The sequence below is a fragment of the Grampus griseus genome, assembly GCF_964374135.1.
Source record: "Grampus griseus genome assembly, chromosome: 2".
Lineage (NCBI taxonomy): Eukaryota > Metazoa > Chordata > Mammalia > Artiodactyla > Delphinidae > Grampus > Grampus griseus.
The window spans coordinates 117,809,811-117,830,230 of record NC_139018.1 but is presented as its reverse complement, the minus strand read 5'-3'; the positions used below and the strand labels follow the sequence as shown (position 1 = coordinate 117,830,230).

The 20,420-nt window shown below is 55.6% G+C and overlaps 1 protein-coding gene across 1 annotated transcript; it reads right to left on the bottom strand.

The window, feature by feature from the left end:
- Positions 1–18,129: 18,129 nt before the first annotated feature.
- LINGO1 (leucine rich repeat and Ig domain containing 1) lies at positions 18,130–20,104 on the bottom strand. Its single transcript, XM_082648425.1, has one exon. The coding sequence runs from the start codon at positions 20,090–20,092 to the stop codon at positions 18,248–18,250; it is 1,845 nt and encodes a 614-aa protein (XP_082504551.1). The 5' UTR covers positions 20,093–20,104; the 3' UTR covers positions 18,130–18,247.
- Positions 20,105–20,420: the final 316 nt, after the last annotated feature.

Genomic DNA, 20,420 nt, shown 5'->3' with positions numbered 1-20,420 from the left:
GAATGTTACGTTCTTACAGGATTGTCAGAAAGCAAACAAAGACGAATATGCAGCAGAGTCTGTGTGAGGCCCACAAAGCATAAGATATCTACTTCTAGCCGTTTACAGAAAATGCTTACACTAGACTATAAGATTGACAAAGGCAGGAACTTCTGTCGGCTTTGCTCTTCACCGTGTCCCCAATGCCTACAACAATAGGAGCACTGCCTGGCACAGAGCTGGTGTTCCATAAGCATTTGATGAACGAATAAATGAATGAATGAATGAATGGTTGCCAAACCTTATGTGGCTGCCTTTTGTTCCTACCCCGGATGCTGTCCCCTAACTGGCCTGGCTGCCGTCAAGAGCAGAGATGCGCCTTTTCTCATATAACCCACTACACAGCTCAACATGGGGCCCATGGGTTGGGGGCAGGGGCAGGAACGACACACACGGAGTAGCGTGCTGCTTCCTCCCCTCCTTGTGGAGGTCAAAACCACCACTGTCTGTTCCTGCTGCCAAGAGCCTTGAGGGCAGGAGAGATGGATGGCATTCACCCACCCCTTAAATCGGAGAAATCCAGATTCCTCTATGGAACAAGCTCGTGAAGGAAAGAGGGAATCAGCCTGGGCCTGGGGAAGCTGGGGTTTGGATTATTTAGTCTTCAGGGTTCAGTTCGTCTCCAAGGAGTCTGTTAGTGGGAGGCAACATGACCCAGAGCACACAGAACTAGGCCCAGCAGAAATGAGGTTCTGCCTGCCTCGAGCAGGATGCTGTGGTTTTGACAGATTAGAAACTAGGACTTGGCAAAAACATCAAAAGCTTTCATGCTTTATAAAAAATTGGGTCTGGGGGGTTTGTTTTTGGCTCCTTTGTGCTTTGCTTTTACATCCCTTGCAATAAAATTGCTCCTGACCATCTCCATCCACCCAGCACATGCAGTTAGAAAGGGGAAAGGATGTTGGTGGCTTCCCTTGTCCATAGACAACCCCGAGAGAAAAAAGAAAGAGTATATAGTATCTCCTTGCTGGGGCAGCAGAGATAATGATGTGAGAGCCCCAAGAGATGCTCAGACCATCCCTCAGAGCGGGCAGGCTTGCTCATGTGGGAAGCAGCACAATTTCATGGAAAGCGTAGACTCTGAAATCAGACCCACTTCCTAGTGGAGCATCACTTCATCCTCCTAGTCCTCCATTTCCCACTGTGTAGAATAGCTGATGGTAAGGGCTGCTGTGAGGATCAGAGTAGTGGTTGAGCAGAGCTCCCGGCACACAGAAGGCCCTCAATAAACAGCCGTTGTAATTGATTATCTTTGTTTAGGAGACAATTCCCTCATCGAGAGCCAGAGAAAGGAGAGGTCTAGAGAGCTCCTACCTGCCTGGAGTGGCCAAGAAAGCCTCTGGCCTGGAGAGGCCCCACTGCAGCTCTTCTGGGAGCCAGGGGAGATGAGGGGTCACTAAGTACCAGACTGAGAGCCGTTCTCCCGGCTGAAAGCCTCCCCACCCCCTCCCTCTCTCCCACCCACCAATTTTGTCCAGGCTCAGAAGCTCCTGGGATGTGGCAACAAGAGATTGGCAGCTTCCTGCTTTCCTTCCCTCTCTCCCTCCCTCCTTCCTTTGTCATTTGTTACATGGGCTATAATCAAGGAGGAAAAATCTGTAAAAATTAAGTGATTCTGAAGGGGCTGAACAGGGAACAGTGGGGTGGGGGTAGGGAAGGGATTGGGAGGGAGGCGGTGCCCTTCCTTCTTCTCAAAGGCCTTTTGGAGAAAGGATGCCGGAGGAAGCACCTGCTGTGTACCAAGCCCTAGGTGAGACAGAGCTGGACTAGGCCTCACTCAAGAGGATGGTAGCCTGGTGGGGATGACAGACACCTAAACAGACAACAACACTGCCAATGACAGCAGGAGGCTGGGCCCCTGTCCAGACTTCTCTTCTCTTCTTGACTTGCTGAGGAACAAGCCCTCCAGGACTATTCCTCTTGGGGAAAGTAGAGCTTCTTTTAAGTTTGTCCAAAATGTAAGCTCCCTTATGGGTGGTTCCTTGAGGTGGGCCCGGAGAGAGACCACCCAACCCAGCCTGGGTTGGGATGGTCAGGGAAGCCTTCCTGGTGCTGGTAACATTGGCACAGGGCTTTGTAGGCTGCTCGGGAGGTTAGCAGCCTGGGAGAAGGTAGAGTTGAATTTGTAGTCAGAAGGAACAGCATGGCGAAGGCTGGAGACAGGTTGGTGCCCAGTGTGTGAAGGGAACAAGGGGGTGCAGGTGTGTGTGAGTACATGAATCTGGGGACAGGACAGGTCAGGCAGCCTGGAACGCAAGAGCTTGGGAATCTTGGCCTGTGTGTGATGGAAGCCATCTGAGAGGGCATTTATGCCCCGATTTACAGGTGAGGGTCTTGTAAAATGAGACCTTGCCCAAGTTCCCCAGACCGTGGGCTGGGCTTGGAGGGAGGCGCCGACCTCTGCTTGCCTCTGATAACAGTGTTAATGGCTCTAATTCACTTTGGTCCATTAATGAGTCTTTACTGAGCAGAAGCAGGCGCCAGGATTGTGGGAGCGTGAGCTACCATGTGGGTCCTCCAGAGCCCTGCTCCCGGGGAAGAGGGCCATCTGAGCCGCCCTGGACAGCCGTCTCGGAGGCCAAGATATCACCTCCTGCTCCGTCACCACCCCTGGGCTGCAGGGCCCCCCAGTGTCCCTCCTGGCTAGTGAAGCCTTCATTCAGGGAGTAGATGGCAGACAAGGAGGCAGGCTGTCACTGTAATACTTTGTGACCTAGCCTCAGCCTGGTCCCTCCTAGGGTCCAACCTAGGCCTGGAGGTTGTGGTGGGGGCTTGTGTGGCAGGATTGGCCCAGGTGATGCAAGTGTGTCTTTCCACCTGGAGTAAGGGTGCAAAGGCAGCCACAGCAGCAGCCAGAGGAAGAAGGGAGTCAGCCTGGCACCCAGAATGAGTCCCCTGGCCAGCAGGCCCCCTTCAGCTCCCAGTGTGGGCTGCCAAGAGGTAAGGTGGGGCTGTTGGTGGGTTCCCTGAAAGAGGCCTAGGAACTCAGGCAGACAGGCAGGGTCCGAGAGCACAGGAGAACCCTAGCCAGAAAGCACCACCTCAGCTCAGCCTATAATAGGAATGAATCATGCATATGCATGAGACCTCATGACTATTCATATTAGGGAGAAGCCTAAATGCTCCCAGGTTCTGACTCAGGTGTGCTTGGGACAGGGCAGGGGTCTCTGGCTCCACCATCCCTGTGACCCTAGGACCCTGGCTTATGTGGCTGACAGCTGTTGGAGCAGCTGGAGCAGGAACCCCAGTTCCTATCTTGGTTCTACTCCTGTCTCTCCCTATGACACAGAGCAAATCACTGCCCTGCCTTAGGCCTCAGCTATCCCATCTGCAGAATGGGAATAAGTCTCAGCTCAAATACCTCCAGGGGTTGTTCTGAAGGTCAAATCCAGGCAATAGCCATCATGTGGATTGGATTCCCCTGGAAGTTTAAGAAGGGTCTTTAAGAGTCAGAGGTTGCCCAAGATTTTCAGTCAAGGTCTCAGAGAAGCAGTGCTGCATATTAATTAACTTATTAACTCCTCTCACAAACTCAAAAACTGTGGCCCAGAAAGGTAGAGAGACTTGACCAAGGTTACGCTAGTGGATTCTAAGCCCTGCGGCCTGGTCCTTGCCCTGGTCAACTTTAGGACACTAGGCAGGGCTGCTCTCCCCAACCTAGGCACCTACGCTGTTTCCTGTCACTTCACCAGGGCTTTCTGAGCCATTTGTTCTTTTGTCTGTCTGTTGGGTGGCCTGCAAGTGGGGCTGGCGTCTGCCTGTGAGTATAAAACTGACAAGAGGCGCTGGCAGAGTGTGGAAACTGTCAGCAGAGCAGCCGCCTGTGAAATTAACATGATATCCAAAGCGTCAATGTTTATTTACTGGAAATATCTGGACAGGATGCAAAGCAGGCCTGCAGCTGCTGCCTCGAGGGTGAGGGTGACGGTCACCCCTCCTGTCCCTCCTCACCAGCTACTAGGTCCTGCTAGCAGAATCAGTTGAGCCCCTAGTTGAGACTCCCACTCTCTTCTTGACTTGCTGAGGAACAAGCTCTCAGGGAGAAAGTGCGGCTTCATTTAAGGCTATCCAAAAGTAATCTCCCTCATGTGCCAGGGTTCCAGTAGTGGTGAGTCCTGGATCTGGTGAATGAGGATGAGTCCTTGTTCTCCATAGCAGCCCTCCCCAAGCCCCAGCTGATTGGGCCAGGTTGAGGTCACCTGACTAAAATGTGGCCAATCACAGGATGTCTTGTGGGAATTTGCAATCAGGGCACAGAGATGAGGTTAGCAGCAGGGAATTGAGATTGGAGATTGTGTTGGCTCCAGGCAGGGGCTACCATCTTGGGGTGGTCAAGCTCAGCTAAGCACACGCTGATGAGTGAGGGAAAAGTCAGCAGAGAGGAGGAGGAGAACAGAGCGGATATACAGAGGGGAGAAGACATGAGAGACCTCCTAGCTCCTGAAGGAGACAGACACAGATGGTTTTCATCTCAGGATAGGGAAGCCTGGTAGTTCATTGTGCAATTGTGTTTCTTCAAATTTCTCTGTAACCTTACATTCAAAGGCACTTTTGGGAGAAAGGGCAGAAATCCACTGAAACTGGCCCTAAGACAGAGACTGACTCTAGGACTTGAGGTGACAAGAAACAGACCCTCGGATAAAGTGTGGAATTAGCTGGGAAGGAGTGAAGGGGGTGTCAGTAACCCATAGCAAATGGTAGCAAACCTGCTAATTCTGCTGTGCCCATAGTCGTTGGGACCCAGACCTGGGGACCACTAAGAGCCAGGCTCAAGGAACCACAGAAAAAAAGTAGAATCAGGGACATGCCCCACAGCTTGCCTCTGCTGCTCTCTGCATCCACTGTGAATTGGAAACATGGCTCTTGGTAGCTCCCAGGCTCACATTTCCCAGCCTCAACTCCAGAGAAAAACCAATACTGGTATTCTCTGTTCCCAAGTTCAAATATCCTAGAAAAGGGTTCTGATTAGCCAGACTTGGGGCAGGTACATACCAATTTCTTGTCCACTCACACTAGCAAGGAGATGTGGGTTGGGTATAGGTTAGCCCAGCTTGGGTTGGATACCTTCCCCTAGGCCGGGGCATGTCCAGGGGGTGGGTTCCATAAGAAGACAGCAGTTCCTAGTCACACCACAAGGTTGGAGGTGTGGGCACCTCACATAAAGCAGGCAGAACAACTGATACCCCACTCCATTCTTTAAGCACAGAGACCTGGGGGCATCAGGCCTGCTCCCATCACCTACTTCTCTCCAGAGGATACAGGTTGGTATCTACTGATGGCAGCTATGCAGTGTTGGGCTGAAAGCTGTTTTCTTCTTCCCCCTTTGCTACATGGAAGCTTTCATGGCACTTGAGCTGATCTCCCAACCCCTGCCCCAACCCCCATGACTGCATGCCAGGTGCAGGGATAGGTGGTAAATTACCATTTAGCCCAGTGTCCCCAACTTGATCGGTGACAAGAATCAGCAGAGCACCTTCCCAGACATTTGGATTCAGTTTGGCTGGACTGGGCCTGGGAATCAGAATTCTGACATCATCTTATCTGGAGGATGACTTGGGAATCACTGATTTAGGTCATGGAGGGTGAAAGTCTCACCTGGCCTAAAATGAGACCAAAGTAGAGGGATAGATGGTACCCACAGTGTGGACTCAGCCCTGGGAAGTCTTTTAAGTGGTGATCTGCACCTTGGCGGCACATTAGAATCGTCTGGGGAACTCTTGAGAATCCTATTACTCAGGCAGCACCCCAGACCAATGAAATCAGGATCTCGGGGAGTGGGAGTTAAATAGCAGTTCTGTTTTGTTTTGTTTTTAAAGGTCCCCTGGTGATTTCAGTGTGCAGCCAGGGTTGAGAACCACACTGATCTAGAGAAAGCCACACTTTCACTTCACTCACACTCCTACTTACAGACCCCAACCCGCCCACAGCCTACAAGAGGTGGCCTTCCCTATCTCCTGGCCCTGCCTCGGCTGATGGGACAAAGGGTAGACCCCTCACATAATCCCGGCAGATCACAGTTTCTCTTCAGAATTTAGAATTGAACACGAAGGCTGAGTGAGTTGCCATGGAGAGCTGAGGTTGTCCTCTTAGGGGAGCTGGGCTCAGACACCCCCTAACTGGGCAGCAGAGGAGGGGACAGGTGACTTGAGCCTCTGGACAGCCAGAGGCCGAGCCAAGAGGGAGAGAAGAAGCCTCCTGTGATGGGCTTCCCTGAGACTATATCCTTGCAGCAATCCCCTTGTTAGAGAACATCTTTATATGGGCTTCTGTTCGTTGCAGTGCGGTCAAATCGTTTTGGATACTGACAGCACTGGAAGCTCAAACTTACCCCAGCCCAAGAGCCCCACATCCCCCTGCAGCCTCCACCGTTCTGCCCTGGAGGGCCCAGTGAGGAGCAGCAGGCTGGTGCCTACTGGGCACATTCCACAAGCCAGCTACTTTCCACCAGCTTTGTCTCTAAGCTTCCCAACAAGCCTGCAAGGTGGGAATGATTATCACCGTTTTATGGAGCAGTGCAGTGTTGTGCCCCAGGCTGCCAGGCTGATTAGTGTGGAGCAGAGACATAAAGCTGGGTGTGCCAAACCGCTTCCAGTGTATCTCCCCGGAAGCCAATTATGCAAAGCAGGGCAGAGTGGTCCTGCTGCGAAAGGGGGTGGGGCTGCTGCTTGCCTGGGAGGAGGGGGGCTGACCATTTGAAAACAACACCACTGTGGCCTAGGCCCTGGGACATACACGGGCATGCTCAGAAGCTGGGAGCTGTGATTACTCTCATCGTCCCTGTCACTGTTGTCACACAGGCTACAGAGTGCTTTGTGAACCACAGCCCCCCTCTTACCCCACCTGGTGTGATTCCTCATAACGCCTGGTACCTGTAGCTCTGATCACACTTTTAAAGTGTGTATTATCTGAGTGATTGGCTAGCTGGAGTCTGTCTCCCCCACCAGACTGGAAGTTCCCCAAGGGCAGGAACTTTCCTCATAATATCCCTGGTGCCTAGCCCAGTGCCTGCTGAGAGGAGGTGCTCCATGAATACGTGGAAGGGAGGGAGTGCTCAAAAGCAAGAATTATGACTCCATTTTCTAGATGGGGAAAGTGAAACCCAGAAAGGGGAAACCAAGTGACCAGGGTCAGACAGGGAGCAACCGCTAAGCTGGGCTAGGACCTGACCCAGAGCAGGGGGTGGAGGCCCAAGAAGTGAGAATTCAGGACGGCTGTAGGCATAAGTAATCCTGGACAAATGCATAACTACACACTGAGTGTGGGATGAGAAAGTGGTGTTAAGACCCTGAGTGAACCCCTTCCTGCGACTGAGGCCTCCCCTCTCTGACGGGGAACCACCACCCCTTCCAGCACGAGCAGGTGGAATGAGCAGTGGCGGCTCTCCCAGAGGCTGAGAACCATAGGCCCGACCCAGAGTGAGCAGTAGGTGGGCCACGAACTGGAGAAGCTGAAAGGCCTGCAGAACCTCACTACAGGGCCCATTAGAAACCATGCTTGCTTTTAATGTTCCTAAAGAAAGAAAGGTGGGCTTGTCCGCCCAATAGGGTAAAAGACAATTATGACTGGTTTTCACCATGGGCTCTTAATTTCTACCCTGATGAGACAAGTCTCCCTCTTGGACAGGGCACCTGGTATTGGAATGGGTCTGGCTGTGCGTCAGGGACAAACCCTCCATTGCTCACCACCTGTGAGTCTCCTGGTCCAGGGCCCCATGCTTGTTCTGAATGTGCTGAGTGAAGGCTGGGGGCAGGAAGCCGTATTGAGAAGGTGGCATTATATATAACGGGGAGTCCATAAGAAGCATAATAGTAGAAGCAAACATTGATCGGTCACTTGCTCCGTGCCAGACACTGTTCGAAGTGCTTTGCAGGCATGATATAATTTAATCCTCATAAGTTACACGGGCAAACTGCCCAAAGGCACACAGCTGGTATGTGGCAGAGCCAAGATTTAGACCCAGGTCATCTGGCTCCAGATCCCATGCTCTCAACTTCCTACACTCGGCCCCTTTGACAGGACTGCATCTCTTGGTATGCTTTGTGTTTCAATGTGATTCAAATATTTAGGGGATGATTTTGCCTAATCCCACTGTTTGCAGGCCTTAGGCCAGGGGATTGATTCAGAAGGGGGTGGGGGAGAGGGCGGGGTGGTGGTGATGAGGAAAGGACTATTTGGGGAAGTGACCTATACCATGAGTTGAAGGTTGGCAGAAAAAAGAAGTGGGCGTGTGTGTGTGTGTGTGTGTGTGTGTGTGTGTGTGTGTGTGTGATGGGGGAAGAGGGAGGTGGGGGGTAGGGAGCATCCCAAGCAGAGGCAAGAACATGTGGGGAGGTCTGGAGGGGAAGGAACTTGGGCATTTCAGGAAAAGGAGGTCAGTGCAAGCTGTTCAGAACCCTCTGGAGAGAGGAGACCATACTGGGTCATAAAGGCCCCCCCGGAGTCTTTGAGCCAGGTCCCTTCACAAACCTCGTGGGGTTGGCCCCACAAGGCGCTACTGGCCAGGGCTGACCTGCCGCGCCCATCCAGGGGGACCAGCGTCACGGGGATTTATTTCGGGCTCGTTATCTGGGCGCCTCTGAAGAACCCCTACCATTCCTGCCCTCAGCCTAACCCTGCCTTCCAACCCTGTAAAGGAAGAGGGCCGCGGCACAAGGGTCCGGAGTCGGGGAGGGGGATAAAGGGAGGGTCCCTTGGCCACGCTCCTCCCGGCCGGCCCCTCCCAGCCCTTAGCAGGGCACCTCCGCTGGTCTCCTAGGAGATAGCGCCCGGTTCGCTCTCATTGGCCAGCCGCGTCTCGGAAGGCGGGAGCAAGGCTCCCGGCTGCTGTCCGCACGTGCACGTGTGTGAGCGGGCTCACGTGTGTGTGCAGGGTGCGGGGGCATTGAGCACAGGGCTGGTCTGGGCACGCTGTGATCCCAGGAAGGAGGGAAGCCGCGGTATGGGAGGCGGGGTGTGGACCCTTGGGAGGACCCAGATGGTCAGAGCTTGGCTGGGGGTGGCTTATCCAGGGTGCGCCCGTGAGCTGCGGGAGGGGGCTGTTCTGCAGATCTGTGCTTTAGTGTGAGTGCTCGGGTGAGAGGATCCAGTGTGGTATACCAGTGTGAACAGCTATTATCTGTACCAAAGTGTACACTGAGGGTGTCTGCTTGCATAGGTGAAAAGGTTTGTGTGTGGACACATACATTGCTGCCTGTGTGGGAGAATGTGTGAGGCTGTATAGATACGAGCTCTTCCATGTGCACGTGTGCCCACTGCAGTGTGTGTGTGCATGTGCGTGCATGGGTAGCAGAGAGGTGTGCATACTCATGTGTGCATGCTCTGCCTCTGCTGCTCCCGCACCTCAGATCTTTCCTCCATAGACTCTGAGATGTGTCACTCTCGTGCTCAAGCACCCACCATAGCTCCCCATTGCCCCATGGCACCCTACAGAACACCCACCTCGGCTTCCCCAGCCCCTCACGCTCAAGTCGCCCTCCCTCCCACAGGAGCACCGAGAGCCAACAGGAGCGGGGATTCTGTCCCTGGTGCAGGGGAGGCTTCAAGGGCAGGCGTGAAGAGTTCAAAGCAGATTTTCTTAAACCTAAGCCAGGGGAACTGGAGCTGAGGGCCCTAGGAGCCTTGGAAAGCGGGGACCTGCCTTTTGTCTCCCCTATTTTCTCTCTCTACACGAATGGTAACCTTCCCTTAGGCCCCCACTGCCTGTGGGACACTGGACTCCACAGCTGTGGGGTGCTTACCAGGTGTTATTCCCTCATCTACCTCCCCACCCCATCCTCCCCTGCCTGCAAGTGTGTTTGGGAAACTTTCTTTCGTGCGGGAGGGCTAGAGGCCAGCTGGAGCGCCCAGCTGGGACCTGGGAACCCATCATAGCCTTTCCAGCTCTGGGCCTCACCACAAAACAATCCTCCCATCTACCCCACACTTTCAGCAGTCCTGTCTGCGTCTGGGCAACTACAGGAGCCCATCAACCTTGCAGTGTCCCTAACCCTTCCAGCTGCCCCGCAGGACAAAGGAAACAGCTGTTCTCCTGACTCCTGGCCAGCCAGGTGCCAGCCAGTGGCCAGGCAGTCCTGCTTGGCACTTCTGGTTGAAGGGCCTTCCACCAGTCCTACCTCTATGCTGGTGGCTCTACCTGGACTCACCATGGGGCAGAGGATCTTGTCCCACTCCTCATGGGCCATCCTGCCTAGCTGAGCCCTTGGGGCCCACCTGGTCCAACCCTAGCTGTGCAGAGAGGGGAAGTGAGGCAGAGGGGCAGGGACTCACCCCAAGTGGCAGAAGATTGGCAGGCTCCCTGAGGAGGACACAGGAAGACTCCAGAAAGGTGACCTCCAGGGTATGTGTGGGGAGGGGGCTGCTCTGATGACTGGGCCTCTGGGGGCTTTGGCTGTCCCTGCTGCAGACTGAGAAGCATCTGAGGAAGGTTGAGGTGGCCTGAGGCGGCCAGGGCCGGGGCAGGTGGATGGGCCAGCAGACCCCTTGGGCCTCTGTGCCAGGTGACTGAGCAGTTGGTATCAAGCATGGCGAGGGGGATTTATGGGCCCAGGCCAGGGCTGGGCAGTAAACGTTGTTGTGCTAGAGAGGCTGTAACTCTACTTTGCTTCAGCAGCAGTGTGGAGGCAGGGAAGTGAGACGGGAACACCGCTGAGTTCTGGGGTGAACCCTGAAGCTGGAAGGGAGTAGGGAGACCCAGTTGGTATAGTCCTTCCTCAGGCACCTGGGAGGGTCGGCCCAGGAACGCTCAGGGATCGGTGCAAGGTCACACAAAGAAGTGTCTTCCCCTCCCAGTGCTCGGCGCTGGACAGAGCCCAGGAGACAGGCACACGGACAGCCTCACTCTGACCCAGCTCTGTGCTACCGGGGGCGGGGGCAGACGAACTCCCCTTCCCACCCAGGGCTGCTCCCTGTGCCCTTGGCGTGTCCTGAAAGAGGCTCTGGCGCTGACAGGAAATGGAAGGGACAAGGGTTTATTGTGCCTGTGTCTCTCCTCTTTACGACACTATATATTTTAACGAGCTATGTAAATGTCTGCTAGTTGGAGAGCAAAGTCAGGGCCCCCAGCTGCCCCCCTCCTCTGGGGCTGGGTGCCCCCTGAGGCCAGCCTGACCTTGTGTTTCCTATGGGAAAGCTTTCTGGATGCTACAGTGGTTGCCTCCCTGTCACCACATCCCAGTTCAGCTGAGTCAGAGCTGGTGCTACTACTGATTCATTTTGTGACCTTGGACCTGTCACTCCCCCTCTCTGAATCTCAGTTTCCTCATCTGCAAAACGGGAGCACACACTGGGCATTGTGTGCGTTCTGAGGTGCCACGCCTTAGCTGTGCAACTTCGCACATTGACTCAGCCTCTCTGAGACCCGTGTTTCTCATCATCAAAACAGGGAGACGGGGCTTCCCTGGTGGTACAGTGGTTGAGAGTCCGCCTGCCAATGCAGGGGACGCGGGTTCGTGCCCCGGTCCGGGAAGATCCCACATGCCGCGGAGCGGCTGGGCCCGTGAGCCATGGCCGCTGAGCCTGCGTGTCCGGAGCCTGTGCTACGCAACGGGAGAGGCCACAGCAGTGAGAGGCCCACGTACCGCAAAAAAAAAAAATACAGGGAGACAGTCATGCTGATCACTGCTTTGGGCTCAGCTTTGGACACTGGGGCCTGGGAATGGTGGACCATTGGGAGGGTCCGCAGTCCTCTCACCTGCCTGGCTTTCTCTTTCCTCCACCTCCAGCTTTACCTCCAGCTTCCTCCTCCTCCTCTGTTCCTCCAGATCATCCGGTTGCTGCATCCCCAGGATTGGCTGTCTCCATGGTGGTGTGTCTCAGCCCAGGCTGGGAGTGAGGAGGTGTGGGACAGGGTGGAGCTGGTGGGGGGTACAGGGACAGCATGCTCTGGTTCCTGCTGGGGTCACATCCAGGGCATGAACTGGCATGGGGGTTGGGGTGTGAAGGAACTGGGAGAGGAGGAGTTTGGGGCTGAGACACTGGGGCATCCCTCAGTCTCCGTGGCCCCCAAGTCCCCAGCCTAGCCTTCCCAGACAACAGAAATCACCTGGCCTGGGCTGGGGCATAGGATGAGCCATAATAGGTTTATGGGGAGGCAGTAAATCCCTTCACAGGCTAAGCAGTCAGTTCCCTCAGGCAGTCAGAGCCAGGGCTTAGTTACATGGCCACTGTTCTCAGACCCCCGCCCCATAGTCCCCAGTTGCCTGGCAGGTACCAGGGCCCAATTGCCAGGTCCTTAGAACAGGCTGCTGGGCCTTGTGTATACCATGCTCTGATCTCAGGGCCCCACAGAGATGCCAGGTAGACCGGGAGCCAGGAGGGGAGAATTGATTAGCAGAAGCTTTGATTGTGACCCCCACCCATGCACTCACCCACCTGTGCCAAAGCACACCCTCCATCGCTGACTCATTCCCATCCCACAAAGGAAGGAGGCCGCAGGAGGTGACGGGACCATGCCCACTCCACCGCTGAGAAGCCTGAGCCTAGAGTGGCTCAAAGTAGAGACCAGTCCGGTGCTTGTTTCTGCCAGGAAGTACTGGTGCCGAGTATGGATCCTGGCTTCGTCACTTACCTGGCGGTGAGCCCCAGGCAACCACGTCTCCTCCCTGAGCCTCAGTGTTCTCATTCAAAAGGAAGCACATGAGAACATCCTTGTGACGGGATTAAATAAGAGATTGTGGGTAAAGTGTCTGGCCTGGTGCCTGGCACAGCCCTTGATAAACAACAGCTGTTACTATTATTGCTATATTAACCCTGGTGCCACCTGCCTCCTGCTTCTGCTTGAAAGGACACTGCACCAGGGGCAGCAAACTTGGGCTCAAGTCCTGGCTCTTACTTACCACCTGTAGATCATCTGTAGCCCTGTCACCATCACTCTCTAAGTCCCCTACTCCTGGGTAAACCGTAGAGGCCTGTTCACAAATGAATAGCTCCTGAAAGAAAAAAGGCCCTGTGGAGGTTCCTCTGGAGGGTGACTTCCAACAGCGGCTGCATCGACCCTCGCATCGATGTGACTTTGCAGCTCCTCCCACCCAGAGCTGGGTCTGACCTCCCTCACCTGAATCTAGGTGGGCCTGTGACTTGCCTTGACCAATAGAATGCAGCAAACGTAAAGCTGTGGGACTTCCTGGCCTAGGCCTCAAGAGACCTGGCAGCTTCCGTTTCGCCCTTCTTGGAGCGCTGAGCTACCATAAAGAAGTCCAGCTAGCCTACTTAGAGAGACCACGTGGAAAGAGAGAAGCCTGCTGTCCTCCAGCCCTTCCAGCCTCCCCGGCTCAGGTGACAGACATAGCCAGAAGCGGCCCCGGATCTTTCAGCCCCAGTCCGTTCTCCCCAGCTAACACCAGGCAGAGCAGAGATGAGCGGTCCTTATCAAGCCTGCCCAGATTATGAGCAAACAATAAATGGTTGCTGTTGTTTTAAACCACTAAGTTTTGGGGTGGTTGTCACGCAGCAACAGATAACTGATACAGTCCTTTAGCCCTTTCTGTACCATCATTACCCAGACTTGGCCTGGATGGGTGGAGCTCCTTGGCATCAGTTGTTTGGACGGGAGATGAGCACCTGACTTAGAGGCAGCACATCCATTGGCTGACAGGTGGCCAATCAGATTGTTTTTCCTCTGGAGACTATGAATGAAAAGATCAGAGATCCTAGCAAGTCAGAATATGAAGGCAGCTGAAGCTGGGGTTTTGGATGGGAGCTGAGGACGACTTTCAGCCCTATGCAGGCTGTCCTGTCATCAAAGGACGCCAAACTGGGGAGAGGAGCAGGAAAGCTGATAGACCATGGAACCAGGTTCTGTGAGGGCCCAAATAAGTCACGTAACTCCAGTTGGTCTGCTCTGACCTTGCTTCTTATACCTCACTTCAGGCCCCGAAAGGCTCAAGGTGCCCCAGGACTCCTAATACTTGCCAGGGGTCTACATTGCTCCTCTGACTCCCTCTCCTTTGCTCCCTGTGACCTCCATCCCCCGAAACACACACAGGTTGTGGCCTTGTCCTCCAAGGCCCCAGGGCATGGCCACTCTTTTTCCATCCTGGGCAGTCAGGGCTGATAGCCTAGAGTCTGTTGCCATCCAACCCACACAGCCCCAAGGCCTTTCGTGGCAAACCAGAGGGTATGACCAGGTTTGGTTTCTACCCCAACCCCACTGGAGTTCCAGCTCTTTGGGATTCCCCATTATGTTCCCCACGCAGTTCCTGAGTTCAACCACCACTTCTCTGCTTGTCCATAATGATGTCATGATAATAACAGTGGTCACTGTTGTACACCAAACAGGTGCCACACCTGAGATGGTGTTTGAACCAGGGTCTGCCTAACTCCAAAGTCCATGCCCCATCCGCCACTCTGCTGTGTGACTCTAGGCAGGTTACTTCCCCTCTCTGAGCTTCAGATTCACAGTTCTGACGGATAAGCCGGGGGGGGGGGGGTCATGGTGTTTTCTGCTCCCTCTAGTACTTACCCTGCTGGATGCTATCCTTGGCCCAGTCCACTTGCTTGTCCAAGGGTAGGCTCCCAGTCTTATCACCCTTTCTCTTTAAGGTATGCTGTATCCTGAAGGAACAGGCCTGGAGGCTGCCTCTGGTCTTGGTCTTCTGGAAAGCAGGCTAAACTCTCAGGATTCAGTATCTTGCCTTTTCCCCAGTAGCTTGGACCCAGGCTGAAAGGTGAGCAGAGAAGCCAGCTCCCTATAGGGCTTGACGTGGCAGGACACCCTGACTCCACAACCCCATTGGGTCTGAGGCAGACTGCGGTCATGTGGTGAGTAGTATCTGTGCCTTCTCTTTCTCTGTCGGAGGCTGCCAGCCCATGGAGAAAGTAACCTCTCCAGTCTGACTTTCCACGCTATTCCCCCTTAAATCTGCCAGGATTCTTAGCAGTTGAGTTCATTACCCTCTTCTATAGATGAAGGTCCCACAGTTAGGAAGGGGCAGCATTAAAACCCAAGCTGCCTAGCTCCCAGCTTGGGCTTTTCCTGGGGCCCAGGCTCTTTGGCTTGGGCCTACCCAGCCCCCTGACCCGGGGTGCCCACATCCCCGTGAACTGACTCTCTCCCCCATCTGAAAGCAACCTCACAATTTTCTTCTGTACTGAATTTCCTCAGGGGTCCTGTTCCTTCCCAGTAGCCGGGAAGATATTGGCCCTGCTCTTACTAGAACCTCGTGAAGCCCGACGGATCCCGGCATCCCAGATGGGTTAAGTAATAATCCCATGGGCTGCCTTCTGCGTGAGGTGGGTGCCCATCAGGGCATCCAGGGCTGTGGCGATGGAGAGCCTGTGCTCTGGTCTCTCTCTGGAGATGGGCAGGCCTGTCGAGTTCTTGAAGCCTCATGCGATACCACTGGCCTCTTGTTGCATACAAACCACCCCCATGTCCAAGGACTCCTCTCCCTGCTCTTGAGGTCCCCAAAGTTGTCTCCTGCCAGATGGGGGTCCCCAGGCCTGGCCCTGAGAAGCCCTGAGCCAGGCTTAGAAGTCTGCGGCTCTGGAATTTCCAGGCCCTGGTCCTGTCACTTAGATGCTGCGTGACTTTGGCTAAGTTACCACCCTCTCTGCTCCTGGCTCTGCATCACAGTTGGACCCAACAGTAATCATCACCACCACCACTGGTAGAGGGTTGACTGAGTGCCAGGCACTACATCAACCAACAAATATACCTGTGCTCCCTCATTTAACCTCCTAATGGCCAAAAGGCTTAAGATCATCTTCATGTTACAGATGAGAAGACCGAGGCTCAGAGGGGTTAAGAAACAGTCCCAAACAGCTAGTAAGTGCTAGAACAGGACCTCAAACTCAGACCTGACCTCAAACCTCAGGGTCTTATCATCACTCGTCTAGGCTGCCCCCCGACCCCGGGACCAGCAACCTTTTCCACATCAAAATTCTAGGATCCTGTGGGGAAAGGATCCTGTTTCTTCCCAGGATAGAACCACAGTTCAGAGGGCTTGAGGCTTCCCCAGAACCAGGGACAGTCTGGGGTGGTGGTTGGGAGATGAGGGCAAGTGTACACAGACTGCCTGGAGCAGAGCAGGCTCCTGGGTACCTCTGTAAACTGAATGAATGAATGAGTGAATGAATGAATGAGTGCCAACTCCATGCCAGACTCTGCTCGCCCTGCCATTCCCACCAGAGGCTTGGTTTAGAAGTTGCTAGGCATGCAGCTACCCAGTTCATGCCAGCACGGGTGGGGGTGTGTGAGCCCCAGGAGGAGCCCTGATTGGAGGAGCTGCATTCTTGAAGTTTCCTGCTGCTGAGGGCTAACTTCCCTATTGCATCCCCCGACTCCCAAGTTCAGCTAAGTTTGTACCCATGGGTTCCTGCATTGCTGGATTCTCCCCTAGCCTGAGGGTTAATGGGCAGCAGGGTCACCCTGGGCCCACTGTGGGGCTGAATGCAAGGAGTCCCCCAGTAGAAAGAGGAAACTTGGAGGGGTGAAGCCAAGCTTTCCCGAACCTGGTGCCCCCACCTGTCTGACAGAGATGGGGGGTGAGCACATAGTCTGCTGGCTGAGCTACGGCCCCAGATTCTAGAGCCCATGGATTCCGGAAAAGTCACAAGCTGACCTGTCTGGCTCTTCACACTTCTATCATCACTCAGAGCATCCCTTTCCAGGGTTGAGTTTGGAGCGTCTAGGTTTGGTGAGAATGAACAGGGCCACTTCTGACTCTCCTGGTCAGCTCACATGCAGGTGGCTCCAAGCCCAAACCCAGAGCCCTTCAAAGCCCAGGGGAGGCTCAGAGTAAAGCCTGGTGGAAGATGGGGCGTGACTGGGTTGGTGACCTGGGTCTGGGCAGTCCTCAGGGCAGCCCCAGAACTGCCTTCCTAGCCCCAAAGACTGGGGACTCTACATGGGAAGTGGCATACAGTAGGCACTCGATAAATGCTTATGGCAAGAAGGCTTGGAGAGATCTGGTGTTCCCAATCCCTGGGCAGGTCCAGGTCAAAGCTGCAAGGGGCTTCTGCCTGGGGGGACCCCACACCAGAGGTGGTGGAAGTGATGATGCTCATGGGCCTTGGGACTCCTCGGGGGGTCTAGAGCCCTGGCCATCCAGGAAATGCTTGTGGTCACCGCCAGGCAGCTGTCCTTGGAGAAGCCTCTGGAAGTCCCTGGAGGCGGCCTTCCCCTGGCATGCCCCCAACCCCGACACCATGGAGATCCCTTAGGAGCCCCACCACCCACAGTGAGATAATAATGACCATAATGAGAACAGTCACCCACACATGTGCACAGCACTTTACAGGTTACAAAGTGTTTCACATACATCATCTCATCAATTCCTCACAACAGCCCTGTGAGGTAGGCAGGGCGGGGAGTAGCGTTTCCGTTTATACAGATGTGGAGACTGAGGCCCAGAGAGGGTCGATGACCTGTTCGAGGCCACACAGCAAGTCAGCAGCAAAGCTGGGACCAGAGTTAGGCCTCGGCCCCTGGCTCTCTCCACTGACTGTGCTGTCCTCCAGGAGGACCCCAGCCCCTGTCCAGTCTCAGCCACACCCGAGCCAGGCCCCGCCCCCTGGCAGTAGTGCTGCCTGGCAGCTCAGCAGACAGGCCCTCATCCCCATCGGGCAGCCCTGTCCCCTCCACCCGCTCTCTGCAAACAGCCAGCCCAGAGCTGGGCCCAGACCCACCACCAAACCTGCTCCTGGCGACTGCCCTGGCCGGGTGGGCAGGCAAGTGGGGCTGGAACCTCCTTCCCTGTTTTCCTGAGTGATCCCTCCCCACAGGGGAAGAGAAGAGAAAGGAGGAAGAGGAGGAAGAGAAAAACAAGAAACTGAGTTGGAAGAGGGCCCTGGAGCAATCAGGACGTCAAAAGTTTGCATTCCGACTAGCTATAGGAAATAGTTTTTTTTTTTTCTCTTTTTATTATTTCAAGTTTTCATAAAAATCCATAATTACTGAAACCCAAGTTACAGAGGAAGTTCGTAACCTTTTTATTGAATTATTGACTGTGCCGTGTCAGCTTCCGACTCCAGTCTGTCAACGTGTGCCCCTGTGCAGGTGGGGTCCCCAGACCTGGACTTCTGAGGTCCTGGTAGAAAGAGGGCAGGCGGTGAGGGCCAGCGGGGGCAGCAGGGGACGGCGTGGGAGGGAGAAAAAGAGTGTGTGTGGAGGGGCTGGGAGGAGGTGGGAAGGACTGGAGAGCGAGCGGATGGCGGCCAGGTCCCTTCCCCTGCCCGGCACGCCCCAGGGTCCCCGCCCCCCGCCCTGGCCTCAGATCATCTTCATATTGAACTTGCGAGGTGCGTCGGCGGAGCTGATGCCTGCGTCCGACTTGCGGGGCACATACTCGATCTCGATGTTGTGCTTGGTGTTGCCCTTGCCCCGGCTCCAGAGAAACAGCAGCACCAGACAGAAGAGGACGACGCCCAAGAAAGAGATAAAGCCCATGGTGGTGGCGATGATGAGGGTCTTGATGTCGAAGGGGAAAGGCACGGTGGCGCGGGTGCTGTTGGCCTCTCCCTCGCCCGGCTGGTTGGAGATGAAGGCGAAGGTCTTGTTGGGCTGATGGGGCCAGTCGGGCGAGTAGCTGCGCACGTGCAGGTGGGCAGGCATGGAATCGTTGCCTCCCGCGTTGGCCGCGATGCACAGGTAAGTGCCGTTGTCCTGTACCTGGGCGTAGCGCACCTCCAGCGTGCCATCGGGGAAGACCGTGAGCCGCCCGTTGCTCTTGGCCGAGACCAGGTGCTTGCGGGGCGAGAGCCAGAGGATGGCGGGCGGCGGGTCGCCATCTGCCCGGCACACGAACTGCACTGTGTGGCCCTCATCCACAAACACCTGCTGGGCCTTGCGGTCCCGGATGCGGGCACGGCGGCAGGTGAAGTAGTTGGGCAGGAGCACATCAGGGAAGTCCTTGAACTCCTTGCCCTGGACGAACTCGGGCGTGGCACACGTGGGCTGCTGCCGGTTGAAGTTGAGCCGCCAGCGGCGCCGGAACACCCACAGGAGCCGGCAGTCGCAGGCCAGTGGGTTGGAGTCCAGGATGAGCGTCTCCAGGTTGCCCACCGAGTGGAAGGCCGACTCCTCCAGTGTGGTCAGCTGGTTGCCGGAGACATTGAGCACGCGCAGGTAGTTGAGGCCGCGGAAGGCGTAGGGCTCCACCACGGCCAGCTGCCCACCCACCAGCTGGATCTCCTGCAGCCTTAGCAGCTCATGCAACATGGAGCCCTCAATGGTGTTGATGGGGTTGTAGGAGAGGTTGAGGAAGCGGAGATAGACCAGGTGGCGCACCGCCAGGTAGGGCACAGCAGTCAGGTTGCAGTGCGTGATAGACAGGGACGTCAGGTTGAGGCCGTAGAGACAGTTGGGAGTCATGGTGTCCAAGTAGGGCCAGTGAGAGATCTCCAAGACCTTGAGCCGGTACAACCTCTTGAAGGAATAGTCCCGGATGGCATTGATGTTGAGGTGCCGGAGCCGCAGGACAATGAGACCGTGCAGGTGGGACAGCGCCTCGGTGGGGATGGAGGTCAGGTTGCATTTCTCCAGCGTCAGCTGCTCCAGGCTGTTGAGGCCGCTGAAGGCTCGGTGGGAGATGTAGACGAGGTCGTTGTCGCCGACTTCCAGTGACTTGAGGTTGTACAGGTCCTGGAACATGTAGTCCAGCAGGATGACGATCTTGTTCTCGCTGATGTCCAGCTTGGTCAGGTTACTGAGGCCGGTGAAGACGCCCAGGGGGATGAGCTTCAGGCGGTTGCTGCGGAGCCCCAGCGTCCGGAGGTTGAAGAGGTTGTTGAAGGCACCAGGCTCCACGGCGCTCACGATGTTCTCATTGAGCTCCAGCTCCTCCAGGTGCGGGAAGCTGGCAAACTCGTCCTGGTTGAGCGTTTTGATGCGGTTCTTGCCCAGGTCCAGCAGGCGGGTCTCAGTGGGGATGCCCTCAGGCACCGCCACAAAGCGCTTGCGGTGGCAGAGCACTGCGCGGTCCTGGGCGGAGCACTCGCAGCGGGGCGGGCAGCCTGTGGCTGAGCCTGACAGCACCGAGCCCAGCACCAGCAGGAGGATGGGCTGCCAGCAGGCCAGGAGGGGGCTGGGCATGCTCCTCACGCCCCCCGCCAGCATCCTCTCGCTCACCTGTGGCCAGAAGCAAGCACAGGACAGAGGGCGCGGTTAGAGGGCAGTGTCTGCTGGACCCCCGCCCAGAGCCCGCTGTGCCCTCTGCCCTCCTGCCCTGTCAGGATGTCCCTGACACACAGAGAGAGGCAGGGGTCCAGAGTGGCATATGACACCTGCCTGGGACCCCACAGTGAGGTCCAGATGCCCAGGCCAGAGGGCCTCCTGCCACCCCATGCTGCTTCCTCCTTGCCCCTTACCCCACCCAGAGCCCTCCTGAAGGACCCTCCGGCATCCCGGGATCCAGGGGGATCATGGAAGGGGCAGGGTCACTTCA

What these genes read in the sequence shown, in the direction of transcription:
- LINGO1 (XM_082648425.1), bottom strand. Translation starts at nt 20,092, where the DNA reads ATGCTGGCGGGGGGCGTGAGGAGCATGCCCAGCCCCCTCCTGGCCTGC.